Raw genomic sequence first — 22,308 nt, forward strand, 5'->3', positions numbered from 1 at the left:
TAATAAAACTTCTATTTGGAGTTCTTATTTAAATGTTAATTGTGACTGTCGAAAAGTGGCCTCAGAGTTTGTGCATGAGTTTATCAGCTAACACCGACGTGAACGTTGCCCTGTCCCTGTGGAATTGTGTAAATAAGCAAAGTAATACTGACATACAGTCGTGCGTACTTAGTAAGGCAATGCATAGAGAAATATTGTTCAAATTTCTTAGAGTTAGGTGTCCACATCTGAATACATCTTAAAAAGGAAAAACACATTACAAAGCCCAAGGAATAAAATATGGGATACGTTTGTTGTGGGTTAGTAAGTATTTCTCTCTATCTGATTGTATGCCCATTTTCTGATTGGACTGAGCAGTCTTGTAAAATCTGTAGTAGGTGTCAGTACATGTGTGCCTCTGACTTTCAGCACAGCAGGCAGCAGACTGTGTGTAGTACAGCAACATTCCACCAAGACTAAAAACAGCACAGCTTTCCTCCCCTCTCCTAGAGGCCAGTTCAATGCAGAAAACAGCTTCAAAGTAGTTACTGCAGAGCCTCAATGACCCTTCCAGTAACATGCCACAAAGTGATGATACATCTTGTTTAACAAGGTTTACAGGAAAGTGGGAGACTGCGTTTGGGACTGGGGCTGTCTTGGGAAATATAGAATGTGCGCACAATGCCGATAAGGGCTAAGTGAGTGACTCAAAGCCCACTCACACATACTTTCTCCATATTTTTGTCCTCTTTGCTGAGTTAACCCAGGAGCCAGAAGAAGACAGCTATGATACTGAAGAACAGCTAGGAAAGAGACTGCCAAGACGCAGAAAATAAAATGACTCCCATCCCAGGAAGCTGATTGAACTCTCAACCATCTATATTTTATGGATGTTGAAATGAACCAGTTTTTACATTTTAACTTTCTACTTGTATATTTTTTTATTTTATAATGGTTTTTCATGATTCTGTAATCATTAACAAAACAACAAAACATCTAAATCTAGAGAAAAAGTGAATATGAATGTCTTCTACTGTACCCTGGCCTCTGTTCTTTTATTGTGTAACTCAATGAAGGGAATTTATCAAAACTGGAGCAGACAAAAACTGGAGCAGCTGTGCATGGCAACCAATCAGCTTCTCCTTTTAATTTTCAAATCTTAATTGAACAAACTGAAGACAAAAGCTGATTGGTTGCCATGCACAGCTGCTCCAGCTTTTGTCTGCACCAGTTTTGATAAATTACCCAATGTTTATAAAATAACTCTACTAAAACCCTGAGATGTAATTCCACATTTGATGTTTACGCGCCATAATAATCCTTCCCCAGCTGCACATACTCACTTTTCTTTTGCTTCAGCCATTAGGAGTGAGGAATATACCCAGTAATTTCTAGTATGGAAGAGCATATGGGATTAATTTACTAAAGGCTAATAGGCTGTTCACCTTGCAAGGGAATTTACACTTTGCAGGGGAATTGTCCCTTAGCTTGCTGAACTTCCCCTGCAAAGTGCAAATTCCCTTGCAAGGTGAACAGCCTATTAGCCTTTAGTAAATTAACCCCTACAACTCACTCACCTCCTCTCATGTGACAGCGTTGATGTTGGTGTTTGGCCCAGCAAATGAACAAGAATAACCAGCAGTCAGTGAAAAATATTCAAACGATAAAGTCCATTTAACCAGACAAATCATCATACATGTTGCAATAATTATAACCGACGTTTCGGGGCCATGCAGGGACCCTTCATCAGGGCAACAATGTAACACACCAGGTGTGTTACATTGTTGCCCTGATGAAGGGTCCCTGCGTGGACCAGGTGTGTTACATTGCTGCCCTGATGAACGTGGCCCCGAAACGTCAGTTATAATTATTGCAACATGTATGATGAATGATTTGTCTGGTTAAATGGACTTCATCGTTTTAATATTTTTCACTGAGTGCTGGTGATTCCTGTTCATTTGCTGTTTGATGTGCACGGCAGTGATACAAAAGGTGGTAGCTGTGTGGGAATTAGTTGTTTGAGTAATAGTTCAGTTGTTAGGTAGAAGTGGGATAGGCTTCACCGGAAAGATTAGTTTTCAGGGATCTCCTAAAGGCAAACAGAGTAGGAGATAGCTGGACAGGTTGGAGTAGTGAGTTCCAGAGGATGGGAGAGACTCTAGAGGAGTCCTGTAGGCGAGCATTGGAGGAGCTGACGAGGGAGCTAGGAAGCAGGAGGTCTTGGGAGGAGCTGAGAGGACGGTCAGGGTGATACTTTGAGATGAGGTTGGAAATATATCTGGGTGCAGAGCTGTGGATTGACTGGTAAGGTGGATTAGTCTGGCAGCAGCATTCATGATAGAATGAAGGGGGGATAGCCTGCATAAAGGTAGGCCAATGAGGAGGGAGTTAGACACTTTTCTTTAGCAAAGAAAGCAGGAGAAGGGCTAATTAGCTTGCCTTGCCGTGAAGAGAGCGTGTATAAAAGTACATTTAGTAGACCAGAATGAACTGCTAAACCAGTCTAGCTTTTGAACTAGATGGAATGTGGAAGAGATTTATCCTGTGACACCAAAGTAATGGTCTGCAGAGTTCAGCAACAATCAACGTCAGCTATACAACTACAAAAAAAAAAAATATTCAGCAGCAATCAAGAATATGTGTATATATTCTAAGGCAAGCTTGGATAACAATTGTTTAATCCATTTTTTTCTGTAACATAACAGGAGGGTTACTAGAGCACTAAGGAACATGATCCCGTAAGGACAGGGGATAGTATAATGAAGAAAATCAAATAAACATTTCTAAATACATTTTAGGATTTTATAACACATTTCACCTGTTTTTACTCTGCTGTCTCTCCCAATAACTCCATCAGGATCTACACTTGTGACAAAGATAGGTAGGTCCCATTCCCAGTTTGACACTCCACCAGCCACTGTCATTCCCAAGGACTCTGTATGGTCTTTTACAATGTTCACAACCTTCTCCAAACACAGGACCGCCCGATTAGCGTTCTGTAGAAGAAACAAGACATACTGCAATAAACCCATATATTTAATTCTCTAATACCAATATATTATATTCTGTAAAACAATTCAGAAGGGCTCAGTATCAGTGGCCATATAAGTGACCTATACATTTAACTTTTATATTAAGGGGTGCATTTATAAACAATTTGTAGAGCCATTCATCCTTTGAAATTAAATGTACAATCGTTAGGTGTTTCAAGGTCGATTGTAGTATCAGGAAAATACTGCATTATGGCACATTCAGCTTTAATTTGTTAGTCAAGTCCATCTAAATCTGCTAGTGCATCGAACACTACCCTTTCCCCAGGTTTACAATGCTGCTGTCCAATGGTGGCTCCATTGCTCCTCCATATAGTAAAGCCACCCTAAGACAGGAAGTGTGTTATTGACTGCATAACCAGATGGAAAAAAAAGCCTAAAAAAAAGAAAACTAACACAGCCACCATATTTAAAGAATTGGTAGCTTGTAATACATTGATGTTTTGTTTTTGGGTTTAGATATACTTTGATTAAAAAATAATATTTTAATCAAATGATACAAATATGTATCTCTCCTGAAGTATTATCTTCTGAACAATCTCCAGAGTGGAATCTTCACCTACTTAGATAAAATGTATCTTTTGGGAAAAGCTTGTTTTAGGTGATAGTATCAGTTATATTGTATACACAGCACAAAGAAGATATTAACTGCATAAGAATATATAGGATTTGCTGGTGGAGAAAATGTTGTAAATACCGTGTTTCCCCGAAAATAATGCACTGTCTTATATTTTTTTTGGCTTTTTTGGGGTAGGTCTTATTTTTATTTGTTTTTTTTTAAATGTACAACAATCAACACTTATTCATGTAGAAAAGTCTACATGTATTCATGTACAAAAATATGGTGATCAGGGCAATCAGGGGTGCCGTACCTTTCCAAGAGAATTTGCTAACCAATCGCCAGCCAGAATGGGCGAAGCGCACTTTCACTATCGATTCCTCACAGGCGGAGTGCATTTGGTATCACTCCGCCTGTGACAGGAGCCAGCGCTATAGAGGATGCATCAGCTTATGCGGCTCTGCTCCCTCCGGTGCCGCCTCGCTTCCTCTAGCGCTGGCTTTGTTGGCACTGGTTCTCTCCTGCCTCTCCCGCTGCTCTTCAAGTTCCCCCTTATGCCACCACCGGCCCTGGGAATGGTCACAACTAGGTCTTATTTTCGGGGTAGGTCTTATATTTTAGCAATTCCCAAAAATAGTACTAGGTCTTATTTTTGGGGTAGGTCTTATTTTCAGGGTATGAACCAATAAATGTGACAAAAGAAGGAGAATGAGAAAAGAAGATAACAGAATATAATTGCAATCATGCAAAGTCACAATTCTGATAACAATGTTATTGTTTTCTTTGTCCTAACGTGGATTAGAATATTGGGATAATGTGCAAATGATTTATATTAGGTGACTATTTGTTCTGACAATGGGAAAAAAATGTGGCCAATCACTAAAGAGGGAAAAACCACCTCTTTGTTTATGCCAATTGTAGGCACGTCTACGGGTGCCTGGTGGTGGTACCCTTTTTTACCAGGGCAGCAATAGTTTAGTAGTTAAAATACATTGACCTGCTGATGCCTAGTTTTCCATTCCAGGTTATTTTGTTGGTCAAAATAGATGCATAGGGGTTTATTTACTAAAAGACAAATTGTTCACTTTGCAAGTGCATTTCCCCTTTTTTTTATTGAGGTGAAACGCTGCCGACTTCCATTATCCAATAATATGCAGACAAAAATACTATTTTTTATTTTCCTTACATGTGATTGTGTATTCATTGCAAAGTAAATTTCATCTCATTCACTAAGCTTAGGAAACATTTCCTTGTAAAGAGAAAATTGTATTGCAAAGTGAAGAACCCATAGTAATTAACTCCATAGATAGCCACTACATTCTAGAATAACATGCATAGAATTTAGTTTAACAACAACAACAAAACATCATTAAAAAACACATCACACAGCATGATTGCATTTCAATTTGGAAAATGCACTATTTTATGATGCAAAAAGCTTGGTGAAAACGAAAAAAAAACATAAAAATTACATTTCCTCTAAAATGTAAACCAATCGAATTATCAGTTCATGTTTAATCTCCATGTTTAAACCCGCTGTCCGCCCAAAAATGATCCTTTCAAGGCATGACAAACTATGCAATGCCTTTTTTTTCCAATGTTTATTGTAAGATAAACATTTATATCGGAAAAACACAACAAGAGACTTGTAACACGTGTCGCACACACATGTCACAGCTGCGTGTGAGCTAGGAGCAGAATGAGAAGGAGCCACTCCTTGCAGCTGCTTGACAGGCAGCACAACATGTGAGGATGGAAGTGGATGCAGCACATCCCTCTGCCTCTCTTATATTTATCTAGCACATTACAGGGATTTGGTTAAAGACCCAAAAGAGAAAAGCCTTCATATACAATCTGACCTATTTCTGTCAAATTCAATATAATGAGTTTTTAACAATGCATTAGAGTCTGGAAATAGTCATTATTTCTGTTCATTAGTTACTCTATCTCTGTTCTACGGTCTATCGTTTTATTTTAAATGGGCATGTATTACACTTTTTTAAAATGTTAATTATGACTACTCTTCTCTACAGAGGAGGTGATCTTCAGCCTTCAACTCCTTTGTCACCCTGCATCTCTTTCAATCTAGGCTTCGTAAATGATAAATTAGGAGATGGAGGTGCTAGTCTCATGTTAGTTTAATGGAGGCATCACCCACTTATGGAAAAAAGCAGCCCAGGAGCTGCAAATGAGAGAATGATTACAGGCTTGTCACTTGCTTTAGGAGTTTTTTCTCTTACAACTTTTATCACTGTGGTCTGTTCCTTCATATTTTTAAGCTTAGTAGAACAGTAAAATTGGTACTTTAACAAACTGATATAATGTATATAATAAAAACAAAAGCCACTCTAATGTTGAAGAAACCCTGTCGTTACATTAAAAGAGAACTAAAGCCAAACCTTTTTTTGGGCTATAGTTATTTTTTGGGTCACAGGAGTACATTTACTAATGTACTCCTGTGACCCAAAGTTAACAAATAGCAGAGCTGCCTGCAGTTGTAAAAGATCCTGACAATATTGTCGGGAGCCACCCTGCTGCCTGATTGACAGCTGGCTCTGCCTCTCCAAAGCCAGAGCCAGCTGTGCTCGCCCCTCTCCATTCTGTCTCTCCAATGAGTGCTGGAGGACAGAGAGAGGGGGGGAGGAATCTGTGGGGGAAGTGGTGACTGACAGTCACCACTCTCTGCAGGGAGAAGCCATAAGCTGAACGATCAGTGGTTTGTGATCACTCAGTTCTCGAGCTATAGAGACGGCGTGTGATACTTGCATTTGCCAGCTCAAACTAATAGGAAGAGTGCATTTTACTCTCCTAGTAGTTCTCCTTTAAATCCTTACCAGTCCTATGGCAGCAAGTCTACTCTTCATTCTCTTGCAGAACTAGGGGCACCACTGTTGCCCAACACTTCTGAGTATGTCGGATGCTTGTCCCTCTCTGTGCACTGCAGTTCTTCCCACTAGCTGCTATGTCACTTAATATGTTCTCTAGTCCTGCATACAAGCACCATGTGTTGGTCGATGATGTGCTTTAAAGAAAAACTATACTTTTGCATAATAACAGCACCTTCCCCACCCTGTCCCAGTACCTTTTTCCCTATTATTATACTCACCTGACCACGCTCCTGGGAGATTCATGTTGATGAGAGCTACATATTGAAGTTATATGGGCGACTTTTTGGAAAATGGTCTTCAGCTTACCAAACATCAGAGTAGGTTGTTTTCCAAGCAACCCTAAGATTGCCCTTTTGTTATTGCCTTTATATTAAAATAAAGATATTAAGACACTGGTATAGTCTTAGAAAAATATGGTAACAATTTTAAAATAGTAGGTAATAGGTAAAATGTGAATTAAAAATACTGAATTATTTCACAAAGCTTCCAGTTATTTTCCATTACCTATGTAATACTATCTATAGTGTTTTCCCCCTTAAGACTGCACAAAACTAAGGGGTCTATTCACGAAGCTGCCGAAGGATCTGGCCATAGGGTGGCAGGGAGCGGGAGGCTCCGAGAGCGCCCGGGAGAGGTTTTTTTTTTGCTTTTATTTTTTTAAAGCAGCAGATCTGCCAGACAGTAGGAAACTATTGTGCGGAGCTAGCTGTCACTGCCAGCTCCGCACAATCGTTTTCTATTTACTTTTTTAAAACTTTTTTCACTCTTTTTCTGTTCTGCTCGACCGAGCAGAACAGCCGAGCCGAATGCCGCTCAGCGGCATTTGGCTATTCACTCACTGCTGTTCGGCATCTTTAAGAATAGCCCGAACAGCAGTGAGAAGCCTGACAGATGTTGGATCGGCTGAGTCGAACTCCTTCTGCACTTCGGATCGGCCGAACATGCTGAGCATGTTCAGCCGACCCGAAGCCACACGAAGCAAGCCGATGTACGGCTGATTTCAGCCGATGTACGGGTGAAATCAGCCGTACCAGCCTGAAGTTAATAGCCGAACAGTGTTCGGCTCACTTCACTTCAGAACGGTCATTCACTCGGCTGCCCTCGGCCCCTAAGATTCCAGAAAGAAAATGTGTTTTTTGCCTCTGATAATATTTGTTTAAATACATTTCAACACACTGCCTAACCAGAGTCTTCTAGAAGGGCTAAATTTTAATTACTAAAGAAGTGGAGGGATGTCCAAAAAAATGTTTAGTATTTTTGTATATTTTTTTATTATATTCAGGAGTCAAAAATATGTTTTTTTTATTTTTATTAAGTTTGTTTGATATGAAATAATACATATGAATATATAACGTTTAGGTTTCCTGTTAGCAGGTAGATCTTCAGACTGATTTTCATGTGTTTATCTGCATATTCCTAGCTGTTCTGCACAAATTCCTACATGCCTTCTCTGTTCAAATGGGCCCAGAGAAGCATCAATCCTCTGCAACTACTGTGTTATGGGTGCACCTTGTATTTAATGTTTATTTGTAAAATAATTAAGATTTTGTAAAAAATATTTATATTGCATTAGTTTAAAATCTATAATTGAGATTTTGAAGACACATAATATTTATAATGCTTTAGTTTAAAACCTATAATTAAGATTTTATAGACATAAAAAAATATTTATAATGCGTTATTTTAAAATCTATCAATGTTAAAAAATAAAGCCATAAAAGGTTTGCCTGGACTTTCTTTGATTTGCAGAGAGATCAGCGTCCCTGGTTACCAGCTAACCAAGGAATTTTTAATACAATTTTTCACCATAGGAATGCATTGCTAGATTCCTATTGGCTATTTCAATATGCAATAGCCAAAAGCAAACTAGCTATTGTACCCGCCCTCTGCTGCAGTTCTCCATCAGGTCCCCACTAGTGATTGACAGCAGCAGAACTGCCGGACAATAGAAAACTGTAAGGCGGAGCCAGCTGTCATTGCTAGCTCCGCAGAATCATTTTCTATTTTTATTTTTCTACTTTTTTAACAATGTTTCTGTTCTGCTCGTATAAACCTGAAGTGAATAGCCGAACAGTGTTCGGCTCACTTCACTTCAGGTCGGTCTTTCACTCGGCTGCCTACGGCAGCTTAGTGAATAGACCCCTGTTAAGGGGTAATAGAGACAGTAGAGGCAGTTCTTTTGAAAATCTACTTTGTACTAATCAACACTCATGGATGCTTTTTAGTGAATTGGCAGCCTAGGATTACACATTATAAACCAAAAGATTATCAAACCTCCCTTTTGTTCACCTGAAACCCAGACACTTTCCAGCTCTCCAACTTTGTGGCTCTACTTTCCTTTTTTTTCTTCTTTCACCTCTTCCTACTATATTTACTATTTACTGTACCCCATTTTTTCACTGATGTCCTTTGGTACCCCTGTGCCTTCCCTGCCTTCCTTCTCAACAATGACTTTCAGTTCACTTACCTTAGAGTCTCTCCTCTTTGAGACCACTTTTTCTATCACCAGCACCCTGGGGGACCCTTATCCCAGGTTAAACCCCACACCTTATTATTATAATACAGGATTTATATAGCGCTAACAGTTTGTGCAGCGCTTTACAATATAAGGAAGACATTACAGTTACAATACAATACAAGATGGTAAGAAGGGCCCTGCCCCTGAGGGCTTATGTATTAGTTCTGTATATATCGTAATTTTTTGGCAGATTATTGAGCTAGTTCTCTCTTCCGTCTTTTTTTTTTTCTTTTATTATTATTCTGGCATATCTTTTGCCACACCATGACCATTTGTTTGTATACCTGGTTCTTTTTAAACCCCCCAAAAATGTTTATTAAAGAAAATCCACTTTTATACCTATGTCCGATGTATATTTTCTACAGAATAAAACATCATTACTCTATGCTTTTAATTACTGTTACTGTTCTGATAGATATGAGGGGCTGTGTGCAATCCAACGTTACAATAACGGAACTACCGGTGTAATGTTCACCCAATGTGAGGCATGTAAAGAGGTGTGGTACTGGATGCTCCTTAACATGCCCCATTATGTTAAAATATGGTGGTCACATACACATTGACAGTACAATGCATATATTGTGCTGTTTGCTGAGGATTTGAAGCATGTAGCATGCATGTGGGTCAATACTCATAAGGCAGCACAGTTAGCACAGTGCACTGTCACAGAGCACTTGCACAAATTTCAGCCTTGGTGGAGTATTGGTAGTCTGTATGTGGGTTAGTGATAAGCTTATATCTCTTTTCCAAAGAGCTACCCCATAAGCGCTAGGACCTGTCTCTGCTGCAACCCCATCCCTTTCTTCCATACTCTATCATTTTCTGTTGTGACCATACTTGCCGTTGAGGAAACCTCTGTGATGCAGACTCTTCATTACTGTTTGCTCATTATCCTCAAAAGCAAATGGTAGGTGAAAGCAGGAGGGGAGAATAGTGTTTTGTTCTGCACATTCTAAAATTCTCATCTTGCCTCATAAAGGAATGGTTCTGGCTCTTTCAATAAACATATTTCACATATGCAGAAGTGCTGCTACCTCTTCCACAACTAATATGTATTTTACTGTCAAAAAAAGCTTATACTGAAGAACTTTTGGATTTGTCCTGTTTACAAACGCTTCACCACAATGATTACACGGCTGCTTTATTAAAGTCACTTTGATTCAACTGCAACATTTCCCTTCTATCAACAGTATGCCCAGATGTGTATTTGTTTAAAGAATGGCTGCTTAAACACGTCATTAGGGAGAGACATTTCTTCCTCCTGTCTCAGACAGATTGGTGACCCAGCTGTGCACTCCACTTCTCAGCATGCAAATCACTGGCTTGCACTAACATTTGTTTTCTTCAATGACCAATCATCTTCAATATAAAGATGAATGATAGCTGGAGGAGTCTGAGTGCTATGAACCAGATGCTGGGATGTGGTCACAAGGTTCTTGATCTAGGCTTTAATCCAGACGCAGCAAAGAAGTTAAGCCTCTTACAGCTGTTACCATAACACGTTACATTTTGATATAAGAGACAGGACTAGCATTGTACACAGCCTGGCTCACATCTGCAGAACCCAGGATAGAAGAAGCAGACCTAGAATGGGTCCATTTTATCGTATACTGACACCCTATGCAGTAAATTGGGACTCGGTTTCACTCTTAATAAACATCTATTGCAAGATGAAGGCAGCTGCTTTTAAACTCTAATGTATGAAATACTTGTCATGACATAGAAAGAGAAGATTAGCAGATAATAAATTAGTAATCCTAAGTGCTTTAGAAATCAGGGTAGTCATCGAAAAAAAGGCAGTTAAATAAAAATAAAAGCTTCTTCATAAAAGAGCATCAGGAGATGTCCATCCAAAATTGCTAAGGGCCCATTTACACCAAAATTGGAAGGAAATTGCAGGTCAATGAAGGGTCCATTGAGTTGCAGTTTCAACCTCTTTTGACTTCCATTCTGTTTTTCTTTTTTTTTTGCCAATCTTTTTTTAATTAACTATCCCGAGTGGGCATTTTTTTTGTTTTACTTCCGTTCCGTTGCGATTACATCCGCCGTTGTTCCATTTTGTTACGTTATACTGAAAAAAGTAGTGCATGCTCTACTTTTTTCTCATTGCACTGCAAAGCAATGCAACAGATTAGGTGTGAATGGGGCTTAAAGAAGTTCTCCAGGAAAGAGACTCTTTGGCAGAGGGGGCTGTTTGGTGATCTGCACCCCTAAGCTCATTAACTTCTACAAGGGAGCTGTGATCTGAAATCAGTTGTGAAGAGACAGGCAAGTAGTTAGAGGAAGTTCTGGCATACATATTTAAAGAAGTGTATTGATATCTATGACCACTTTTCCCACACTGGTTGTAAGGTAGTGTAGCCCCCACCACCTTTTGTGGAATGGCTACTAGAAATGTAGTGATTGCCAGAGCTGTAATAATAGTTGGCAGTTATCTGGTTATTTCCAGATGTTCTAGCATTGATTGTACCTGCCTGAGTGGAGTGTGACTCTGCTGCAGTGTGGGACAGCCATTGGGGGACACTGTGGGTGTGTGTTCAGTCCACCAGCCAATCACTGGGGCTCTCATGGGCAGTGGTGCATGCTGGGACAGGGCATATATACTCAATGAAATTGCCATGTGCTCAGTCTGGTTCCAGCCATCTGTTAGTACTGGTTGGAGTGCTGTCCCGTCTCTAGGCCTCAAGTCTGGAGGAGGCCTTTGCTACTGATTGAGGAGAATCAGGGAAGCCGCTGGAGGTGCCTGGATTCGAATGGACCTCAGGAGCAAGTCTGGTGTCTCTCCTATTGAAGATCTCACACCCATCCCTCTTCAGCTGTTGCTCAAATAGCCAGTGTCAGAGTTTGCTCCTATTAATCCTACACTGTGAAATACTGAAAGGGACTGGTGAGTCTGGAGTTCTGTTCTATTTATAAGCCCTACAATTTCAATACAAATGAGTAAACTAAATATGAGAGTAAGCTTGGAGCGGTGACTACTTTACAGGACCGCACTATAAGAGGTGCCTTGGCGCGGCAGTGCGGCTTTCACATCCTCTGCAGAAGACGTGTATCCAAACCTCTGTTATTATCCTTAGTGGTGAGACAAGTTGTTTTACATGCTGGTTTGTGAGTGTGCCATGATGCCTTTCTACTGTTTTACTTTACAACACACACAGGGGCCATGGGGAACAAAAGTAGCCCCCCTCCAGAAGGAAAGAAGGACAGTGTCAGCACCAATTCAGAGATGATTTGAGGATCTACAGCCGAGTGATACACAAATAAGGTACATTTTTGTTAATAGTTAAGGTACTTGAATGCATTTTTAAGATTTAACTCCTGAGTGTCACTTTAAACAGCCATCCTCCCCCGAAACAGAAATAATGCAATTTTTTCTCAGATAAATTCTACCATTTTACTTTCAGTGGATGGTGATGAGGGCCGCATATGTGTAAAATTATAGTTGCCTTCCAGGAATAGTTCCTGTGCCCCATTATCACTGCAGTTTCCGGCTCTGTTCACACCTAGGCGTATCGAATATGCGCGTTTGTTTCGTGACGCGGGTTTTTACCGCGATTCACAGTAAAAAATGCACGACAAACACGCATTTCCGAGGGCTACTTGCCTGTATCCCAATGGAAACACGCGACAAAAACGCCGCAAAGAAGCTCATGTACCTTTTCAGGCGTAGGCCGTTTTGTAGCACGTTCAGACGGGCTGAAATACGGCAAGGTGTGAACCATACCCATAGAAAACAATGGGATTTTCATGTTTGAGCGTTTTGTAGAGCGTACAAAACGTACAGGTGTGAACCAGGCCTCCGACTTGCCATCAACATGGGGGGAGTACCAGCTCAGAAATGTAACAAACCCAGGTAATCAGCTGACTATACTGATCGTTCTGTCTTCCCGGTATTTTTATTTATTTGAATCATGTAAAGACTTGAGCGTAGCTGCAACACAAAACAATTGTAGCACACATATTACATATTGCTGTAAACTTTGGAGTGAGAGCAATAATTTTTGGGCCATCAATCACTCTAAAGTGATGCACAATAAGGACTTTTAAAGTGCCACCATTTCAATTTAAGGCTTGACGTGTTTGGTATCTAGTTAGCTTACGCAACCTCCTGTATTAAATTTAACCAAAAACTGAGTATTATGTTCTGTTTGTGGGCACTAATATTAATTTTATTGTATTTTTCACAAAAATGTTGATTTGATAAACATTGGCCCTGTATGTATGCATGTGAGATAGAGACCTTAATTTTTTATCTTCTTGAGGGCAGGGACCGATGTGAATGTGTACTATGTAAAGTGCTGTGTAAAAGTGTCGGCGTTATATAAATACCAGTAATAAATAAATGTGTGAAAATATCACGCAACATAACAAATTACAACTAGCATTTCAGATTTATGTGTGCAAAAATGAAAAAATTGCTCTGGACGCAAAGTGGTTAAATACGCTTTGATTCTGCATGACACCTGGCCCCTATCCATAGACAGCCATTTCTACAGTACCATTGATCTGGTGCTGTGTGATCTCCCCCCCTTGCTGGTCACACTGTTCTAGCTGTCTACATGATGGAAGATTAGTAGAATAACCAAAGGGACTTCACAAACATGTTTTCACATCAGATCTGCACACCTCCATCATGCTGCAATTTATTTCCCCCACACTGCCTCTCCCAATGATAGGTTTCGTACAAGGTTCAAATTGAGATGGCGTTCACATTTGCATCATACTTAAAGGATAGTTAAACCCTAAAACAAAATGTTTAACTTAGTTCAGTTCTTAGATGTGGTGGTACATTAGTTTTATTTTTCAGGCTGAGAACATTTGCTGCAAATACAGAAGAGTAACTGTATTGTCTTGCCAGAATTTCAGTGTCCTTGTCAGAAAACTGTAGCTGAGTGTACACGGAGCTAATTTTGGTTAGTTATTGATGAACTGGACAAAATTTGCTCCGTGGTTGGCCTTTTGGCAGCCTCCCACTTGAAATCCTTCAATCTGAAAATCAATGGAGCCAGGCAGAAATTGTTGGCCGAACAGTAACTGCAGTCTATTAGCTTCAGTCACTGTTTGGCTATTATGATAGCAGTACACTCTGAGAAAACAATAGCCCGGCAATGGGGATTCCCCTATCCAAGCTGTTTAGTGTGGATGGAGGAATCCAGTAGATTTTTTAAATTCAGCCCACAGACTGAATGAAAAAAATCTACTAGTACATGGCCAGCTTCATGCAGCCAACACATCTAAGGATTGATAATATTTTTGTTTTTTGTCAAGATACGCTTTAACCTTTAAATAAGGGAATCATACAGTAGAAGTTTAATACAAAATATACAAAAATGGTCTTTTGCTAAAAGTGAAATACCTTGTTAAAATGGTTTCTCTCATTAGGACATTGCGGCGGGCTGCTGTTGTTATGCCAACCAGCCTCCTGCAAGATATCAGGGGTCTGATGTCTGGTCTGTCGTGAAACAACTAAGTAAACCCCCTCCTCGCTGGCCTGTGTGATGAAAGACAGATGTCAATGCTGCTGTTTTACTGACCCAGACAGCAACTTTCTTACAAGTTCAGAGAGGTCAGTGAAAGGGCCAATCAACCCAAAATACAAGCCCGCTTATAAAGTACAGCTATGAATAACAACAATAAGAGCTTGAGATGCTAACAAGATATAAAAGTATTTGAGATAAAGGTAAGATTGTGGGGACGGATATTGTGCTACTGAAAGCAGGCTAGTAATCCCATTTAAGATTCATCTCCTCCCCATTTCCTGCAAAGAGTATACTGTTTTCTGCTGTATACTAGTGCTTTCAGAGTATGGTTTTTTTTTATGTACAACTTATTATTCTTGTTATTGTTTTTATGTAAGGCAATTTGTGTTGTAAACTTACTGGTCCTTTGACCTAGAGCAGTATAATTACACCTTCAGGGACACTTTCATTCAAGAGTAGAAGGGCTAATATGTTTATCCATAATTTTAAGTAATAACATATAGGAAATAATTACTGCTGCATTGTAACCTTTAAGGACTAATGTCTAAATCTCAATCATCAAAGGATGCAGTACATGATGCCAGAACTACCATCACTTAGTGTGTTCTCTATTGCATTCAGTTTATCTTCAACTCACTAACAATGTACACTATTTCCCATCAATTTCCCATTAAAAGTAAATCCATGATGTACCGAGACAGGGTTGATGGCAAAAGACTAAACTTGAAAATTAATATAATGTAGAGATCTTGCACTTTTTGAATGTTCCCGCCAAGGGCATGGCTTAATACTGCAGCTGTGATGTCTAGGGATGGCTCTACACTAAGAGTAGCCATAGATATGTGAAAGCCATTTTACACTGCCTAAAGCTTTTGAATAGACAGTCACTTGGGAAGAAAGGGAGCACGTTGGTTTGTTTGCATGAAAAGTTGGTTTCTTTAGCTGGGTACACATGGTTATATTTTTTTCATCCAGCCTGAAGGCAGAGCAAAAAAATATATGACAGATTCTTCCATCCCCTCTAATCGCGTGTATGAATGAATCTCCTGCTGTGTACATTGCTGCAAGTACCGTTCAGCCAACAATTTTCCATCATGTTCTTTCAGGAAAAGTCGATCTAACAATCAACCTCTGTTGAGGGAATAGGGCCACCCATGGATCAAATTTTGGCTGATTCCTACGAAATCGTCTGAAATTCCCTCCATGTATACCCAACTTTACTGATATGAGATCTTGCCATACATGCAAATGTGAGCCTTTTTTGATCACTAATTATTTACAGCATTACTGCAACACTGTCTTAAATGAACATGCTGGAATAAGGTTAAAGTCTACTTTAGGTGTTTTAAATACATCAGTAGAAATGAACCATTACAAATGGCAGTTGTTTGCTCATTCAATCACCAGTAATAACACAAGTTACCTCAAATAAAATGTTTCTAAGTACATATATGGAATGTTCCCTTACTTGGACAAAGCTTGTATTAAAGGAAACCTGTAATTCATTCATACTCATCAGCAGGTAACATAATATACCTGTAGGTACCCCGATAGTGCTAGCTGCCTTTCCATCTACCGATGAAGCCTCTTGAAAGTCTTGGGTAAAGGGTGCACATGCAGCCTCCCGCAATGTAGTGCCTCATGACCTAAACACTGTACTCAGGGTGCAGAGAAGGAGGTGTGGGCTCAGTCCTATGCAAATACCAACTTTCAGAAGGTCAATTTGCATAGGATCCCAGAGTCTTAATATTTATTATCAATGGAATTACAATATGTAATTAAAACAGGGTTGTTTCACAAACGTTCCCACTGTCACAGTCCACATTGATTGGATTAAAGTAGCTGTGTTACCCATTTGGCTATAAATACTGGGGTATGTTCCTAACGCTAACAATTAGAAATAAAAAAGCTAATTGGATAAGCAGTGAAATGTCTTCCACTTTAAAGAATAAGTTCAGTTCATTGTAACTAATCACTACTATCTTAAATATATTCCCACAAAAAATACAGCAGATTTTATTTATCAGTATGCATTGGAGTCATTACTAACAAGAAGTCAGTCAAGTAGTGAGAAAAAATCTCCCTTCAGAATCAGAATTTTATCTCAAATACATTCAGCTCTTATTGTCTTTTTACACACATATACTGGTGCTGATTTTTAGAACCTTCGTCCCAGTGTATACCTGGGAGAACGCCATTCACAAGGCAGTACAGCTGCTAGATGGCGAAAGGGTTGAATACAAAACTCCTATGCTCATCCAACTCCACCTAGTGGCAGTATGTCATGCGAAAGACATTCGCCCAGCTATATTCTGGACGAACGCTTTAAAAAATAGCCCCTTTGTATAGTGTAAATAGCTATTATAATTAACATTCAACTATTATATATACATCAAAATAAGTTTCATGGTCCTTTAATGATAAAAAAACAGCAAAAGAATTTGGTTGATTTAAAAAAAACTAGCACAGGTAGCTTGCTGAGGCTTGCACAGGCTGGTTACCATTAACTTAGATTTGGATCTTCTCAGGGGTATTCATGTCGTGCACAAAGGCAAGAACTGAAACTGGTTTTGAAAACCCAACATATGTTCCCACCATCTGGCCCATGGAGAGGAGGCTACTGCTGGGCAAGGGTGACAGGTTTATTTATGCATTTTGGGGTAGTGGCTAAAACCTGTATGGGCCCATTCAGACCTATGTGTTCCAGAGTGTTGTCTAAATGCTCATGCATTAATTCAGGTTTCCCCCACACATCATGGGCTACATTAAGGAAGCCAATTTTTTTTTAAAAGGGCTGGCCAAGTACAAGAACAGACTGAAAATTTGGAAATGCACCATTTTTTTCAGACGCAGGGCAACATAATATATGGTGGTATGTATAACCATGCATTGTGGTGTGCTGCAATGCATGCTTTGTAGGTGCATTGGTTTATTTTGCTGGGGTACCATTACAAATGAATGGCACTGCAATACCATAACGCATTTACCATTTGGTAATGTGCACATTAATGGATGTGTTCTCACACCACACTGGAAAGGTCTGAATGTGCCCTTATGTTGTTTTCGATCAGCACTTACTGTGGGGCAGAATGCTGCTATTGCTTTATGACTCACACCAGGGTAATGCACCAAGTTCATATCAAAATGACTAAACAGTAGTACAAAATATCCACCTCCACAGTAGAGATAAGAGACCCATGGTAAAGTGATCATCAAGAATTACAATTATTTGTCTAAGAGTGCAAACAACTTTACCATGTACATGAATAATCTGTGCAAGCCTCAGCCAGTACAAACCTCCATTCATATTCCAGTAGGGAATGTCTATCAAAAGGTAAACATATAACAATGGGTATTAACCACAAGTAAGCAAATATAAAAGGTGTTAATAAATACAAGCTGAAAAAGATAAAAAGATTATAACATTAATGAAACATTTTAATTTTTGAGAAAATTTGACAAAGAAATTGATTTTATATTAATTAATATTTTAGTACATTTAAGGTTAATACATAGCAGATCACCAATAGATTGCGATTGAAAGCGAAATCTGTAGATTATGTTAAAGGTAACATGGAGAACATTAAAAGAAAGAAAAAGAAAAGAACACATTGTCAAGAGAATTAGTGCAGTGACAATTAAAGATAGCATTTAATTTAGTGATATAAAAATATGATTTAAATGTATACAGGTAAGATCTGAGATACTAACACCCATTACCCAGAGTCTGAGGGACATTGGACCTCATGTTTAAAAAACACCTAAAAGGAAAATGTAGCCTCTAGCACCCATTCAGTGATCCCTAATATCTTTATCCTTTCCAGCAAGGGGTATATTATCGTATACACTGTACTAGAGTAAAACCTAAATCCTGCTTTTACTTTATTAATGTACAAAGAATGTTTAAGTCATAATATTGACATTGTTTATATCCTCTTTACAATTACTGGCAGCCCATGTAAAATGAGACAACTAAACAAAGCACAATGAAACAAGGTCAGCTATTTCAACAACACAAAGCTAAACAATGTCATGACACATGAAACATGGAATGTTGTAATACTTTGTCCTGACAAGGCACAGACAATACAGAAGAGTTCCACAACTGTAGGATACGGAAATCAAGTAATGGAATAGGCCTTGTGACCCATTATAAACATCCACGGAGCTGCTTAACAAGGAAGAGCTAGCATGGAGGTTACGGAGGCTAAATGCCCCCCAAGGCCAATCTAATTTTCCAATTTCAGGAAATGAAAAGGTAAAGGTAGTTCCTTCAATGCTGCAAATACATTGACGGTACATCAGTACATGGTCTATCTTCCCTAGTTTCTGCTGCACTTACATAAACCACTAAATAGGTCATCTTCATACAGCCCTCTGCTGCTCCATATTCCAACCACTAATAGGCTAATAATACTTCCTTTCAAGAAGCTCTAAAGTCCCAAGATGTTCCCCTACCTCTGCCACAATGGAAACCTCTCCTTTATTGGAGAGGCTCAGAACACCATACTGAGGGATGCTAGGGAGAGGGGACATGGAGAAGCTTTGGCATCAGAATGAGAAACAGCCATTTTTAAATTGACGTGCTTGAGGGCACTGGAGAAAATAAATGTTGGAATGTGTAAGCACCTTTTGTAGCATGTTCTTTGGATCATTGGATCATGTTTAAACAGATACTTTAGTACAGGTTTCTATGTTTCGGATTGTATTCATCCTATACTGATTAAAGGTGGCAGAAGCCTGTGATGTTTTCCATGGGTCCATCTATCTCTTCAAACAGCTATGAAGCCATGCAGCATGCAAGGTCTACTAGGAAACAGCAGCAGGAACTGTATTCATTTGTCACCCGACAAATGCATTATGTCTACCACTAGAACATTTACAATTGACTTGAAAAATTCAGCCACATTTGAGTACCTAGCCAATGCACTAATGCACTCTGGCATAAGCAGAGTGATGTGAATGTAAGCAACCTATCATGAGCTGACCCTAAAGGTTCAGACAAACAAGCAAATTCAAAGGCAATCTCTGTTTGCCCCTGCATGGGACTTTAAGGTGCACTGCTCTGAATCAAAGTTTATATTTTTAGTTATTTTTTTAAAACTCTACCCTATAATTTAAGAAGTCTCCTGAGGACCATGCAGCAGGAGAACCATGGTCTCTCAGCCAAAAAATAACATTTTAATAAGTTTAGACTGACTTGAAAGAGTTCAATTTCAACTTATCCAATTTCAGAAATTAAATGTTTTGGCAAGAAAGTTAAAACAAAACTGTTGGTCAGTATATTATACAAGTTCACAGAAGAGATCCAATCGCCGGTAACAGTGTGCACACAGATTATGTGTGGCAACAGTTATATAAAACAATTAAATTAAGAATAAAAATTTTAATGGAAAGTTTAGAAAATGTTTTAGTTAGGAGATCAAATAAACATTTACCAAGTTCATGTAGGGATTTTGTTTTTCTTTTGTAAGAGTTGAAGTGGTCCAGTTTCTCACTTTTAAAGCACACATTAATGAGTGTAACTAAAATAACGCAATAATGCAAACAAAAATTGTTGTTTTCTAATCGCAGAAGTGTTTAGGTAGCTAATCCTTTAAGATAACTGCTTACCAATTTTACTGCAGTATTCAAACCTGGAAGGGGGCTACTAATATGCAAATTATCTGTTCTCCTAAACTAGACAGACAGAGTAGTCCATCATTTCTGTCCAACTTCTTATATCTAAAGCCAAAACATTTTTTTTTTCATTTTAGATAGTGAAAATTTTTTGAAAACCCATATCAATTTTTCCCTTTTTTGCCTTCTGTGTGTACCATTCGGGAGATTTCCATCACTTCCTGTCTCATAGGTACAAAAGGAAGTGAGAGGAAGTCTCTTTAAAGTGAAGAAATGCCCTCTTAGGCAGTTGTCACCAAACAAGTGTCCTCATTGGAAGATTTCCCCTCTATTCCTGTTTTGGAGACAGCTCCAAATTTGAGATTTTCCTCACTATTAGTCCCAGTGTCAGCAGTCACCAGGACAAACAGAGAGAGTGAATCTCCTTAATGGAGACACAGACAGCAATAAATATCCAACAGAGGCTATAATCTTCACCACCGTATCCAAAGCTAAAAAATACTAGGTAGAGTTTTTTTGTTTTGTAGAAGATACTTCATATATCTCTTCTGTAAGAAGAATGCCATAGCCTTCTGCTAACAATTTTTTTCACATGCGCAGTGTCCACACTTGACTCAGCCGGTATCTGGAAGATGCCGGGAATGGAGCCAAGTGTCAGGATGATTTAACTCACATGCACATTACTAGTCACATCATCAGTGACTACCCAATGGCCAAAGAAGATGCCTGAAGAAGAGCAACAGAGCACGGCAGCAGTCACAAAGAGCTATAACTAACTTACTATAGTATAACAAGTGGTAAAGTGATTCTCTGTTAACTTCAAACATGTAGTCAGTCATGCAATGAAGAATCTCTATTGCTTCCTCAGCATGTGATTGGATGTTAAAAGCACACACAGGTTTACTTTACCCCACTTTGAAAAAATCAGATCTAAAGAATCAACGCCTTTGTGCTAACAGTGACATTTGGGGGTTACTTTATGGGTCACATTTTTGTTCAGTGGGTTAAAAATGTATTTTCTTTTATTTGCAGTTAGCTGACATTTACAACTACGCATAAACATGGAATTATTTCAAAAAATAATAATTTGTGAATTATGTTTACCTGTGTAATCAAAAGTAACTAATTAGCTAATACAAATTCAAAAGCCAATATTTTTTAGGACAATGGGTTTAGAATAGAAAAATACGCTATTAAACATATCTACATGGAATGATCACATCACATGATCACGCTGATTAAACAATTTTGCATCTGCATTATTACTGAGGTTTAGCACGCAATACAAATTGATGGGGAACTTTAACCTATGTGTGATTAAGAGCCTCTCCAACTTACAGCGAGGAGATGGTTCACATAACAGATCTCCACTCAGACTCACATTTAGTTAAAAAAAAGCATAAATGCTTCAAGGAAATCATCAAGTTGTAATTTAAGATGGTAGGAACAGTCCAAGATTTCCAGAGCACCTGGTTCATCAAAACGACAGCCGATATTTCACTCCCAGGATAACAAAAGGTAGGATGATGTAAAGCATTCTTTGGCCCAGAGGTGACCCACTACAGGTTTTTACATATCTAAGATTTGTTATTTATATTTTGCATTTAGTGTTATGGCACAGTTTTTCATGGTTTAGTTGTCCCTAAATATGCAGCTCTCACTTTCAATTGTTGCATGTGTTAGTATAGGCCAGGTGTAGCCAAACCCTGGCCCTCCAGCTGTGGTGGAACTACAAATCCCATGATGCATCTCTCTCGGAGTCATGTCTGTGGCTGTGAGAATCTTGCAACGCCTCATGGTATTTGTAGTTCCACCACAGCTGGAGGGCCGGAGTTTGGCTACCCCTGGTATAGGCAGCTAAGCAGTGAAAGCTTGCAATAGATCTCTGATTTTAACTTCCTAGGTCTGTAAACTTGCAAAGACAATTGTGAAAGAGTTCTTTTGATATACATTTAATTTATGTATTAGTTTTTTTTGTTTTTTTTTACAACAAAATACATTGAAACTTCGAGTTCTCAAAGGTGGGTGGGAATGAATCTAGAAATCATGGCAGAGATCTCACAGCTGGAATAGTCTCTAAGTCAGCTAACTAGAATTAACTATTTTTGAGTGATTGACAGGTAGATCCCACCCCTGCCAAACATCCCATATACAGTGAGCTGATATCAAATCTACTGAGCCAAGTGTACATACGGTATAGTCAACACTTTTTTTG

The 22,308-nt window shown here is 39.0% G+C and overlaps 1 protein-coding gene across 4 annotated transcripts in view; it reads right to left on the bottom strand.

Annotated features, from left to right (window-relative positions):
- Positions 1-22,308, bottom strand: part of LNX1 (ligand of numb-protein X 1) — a 143,411-nt gene that overhangs the window by 27,254 nt on the left and 93,849 nt on the right. For all 4 annotated transcript variants that reach the window (XM_018575750.1, XM_018575743.1, XM_018575760.1 and 1 more), the window contains exons 6-7: positions 14,351-14,485; positions 2,798-2,975 (exon numbers count right to left, since the gene is read on the bottom strand). In XM_018575750.1, coding sequence (XP_018431252.1) covers positions 2,798-2,975; positions 14,351-14,485 — 313 coding nt within the window. The remainder of the gene's footprint in view (positions 1-2,797; positions 2,976-14,350; positions 14,486-22,308) is intronic.

Source organism: Nanorana parkeri, unplaced genomic scaffold, assembly GCF_000935625.1.
Source record: "Nanorana parkeri isolate BGI_ZX_2015 unplaced genomic scaffold, ASM93562v1 scaffold54, whole genome shotgun sequence".
In the NCBI taxonomy this organism is placed as follows: domain Eukaryota; kingdom Metazoa; phylum Chordata; class Amphibia; order Anura; family Dicroglossidae; genus Nanorana; species Nanorana parkeri.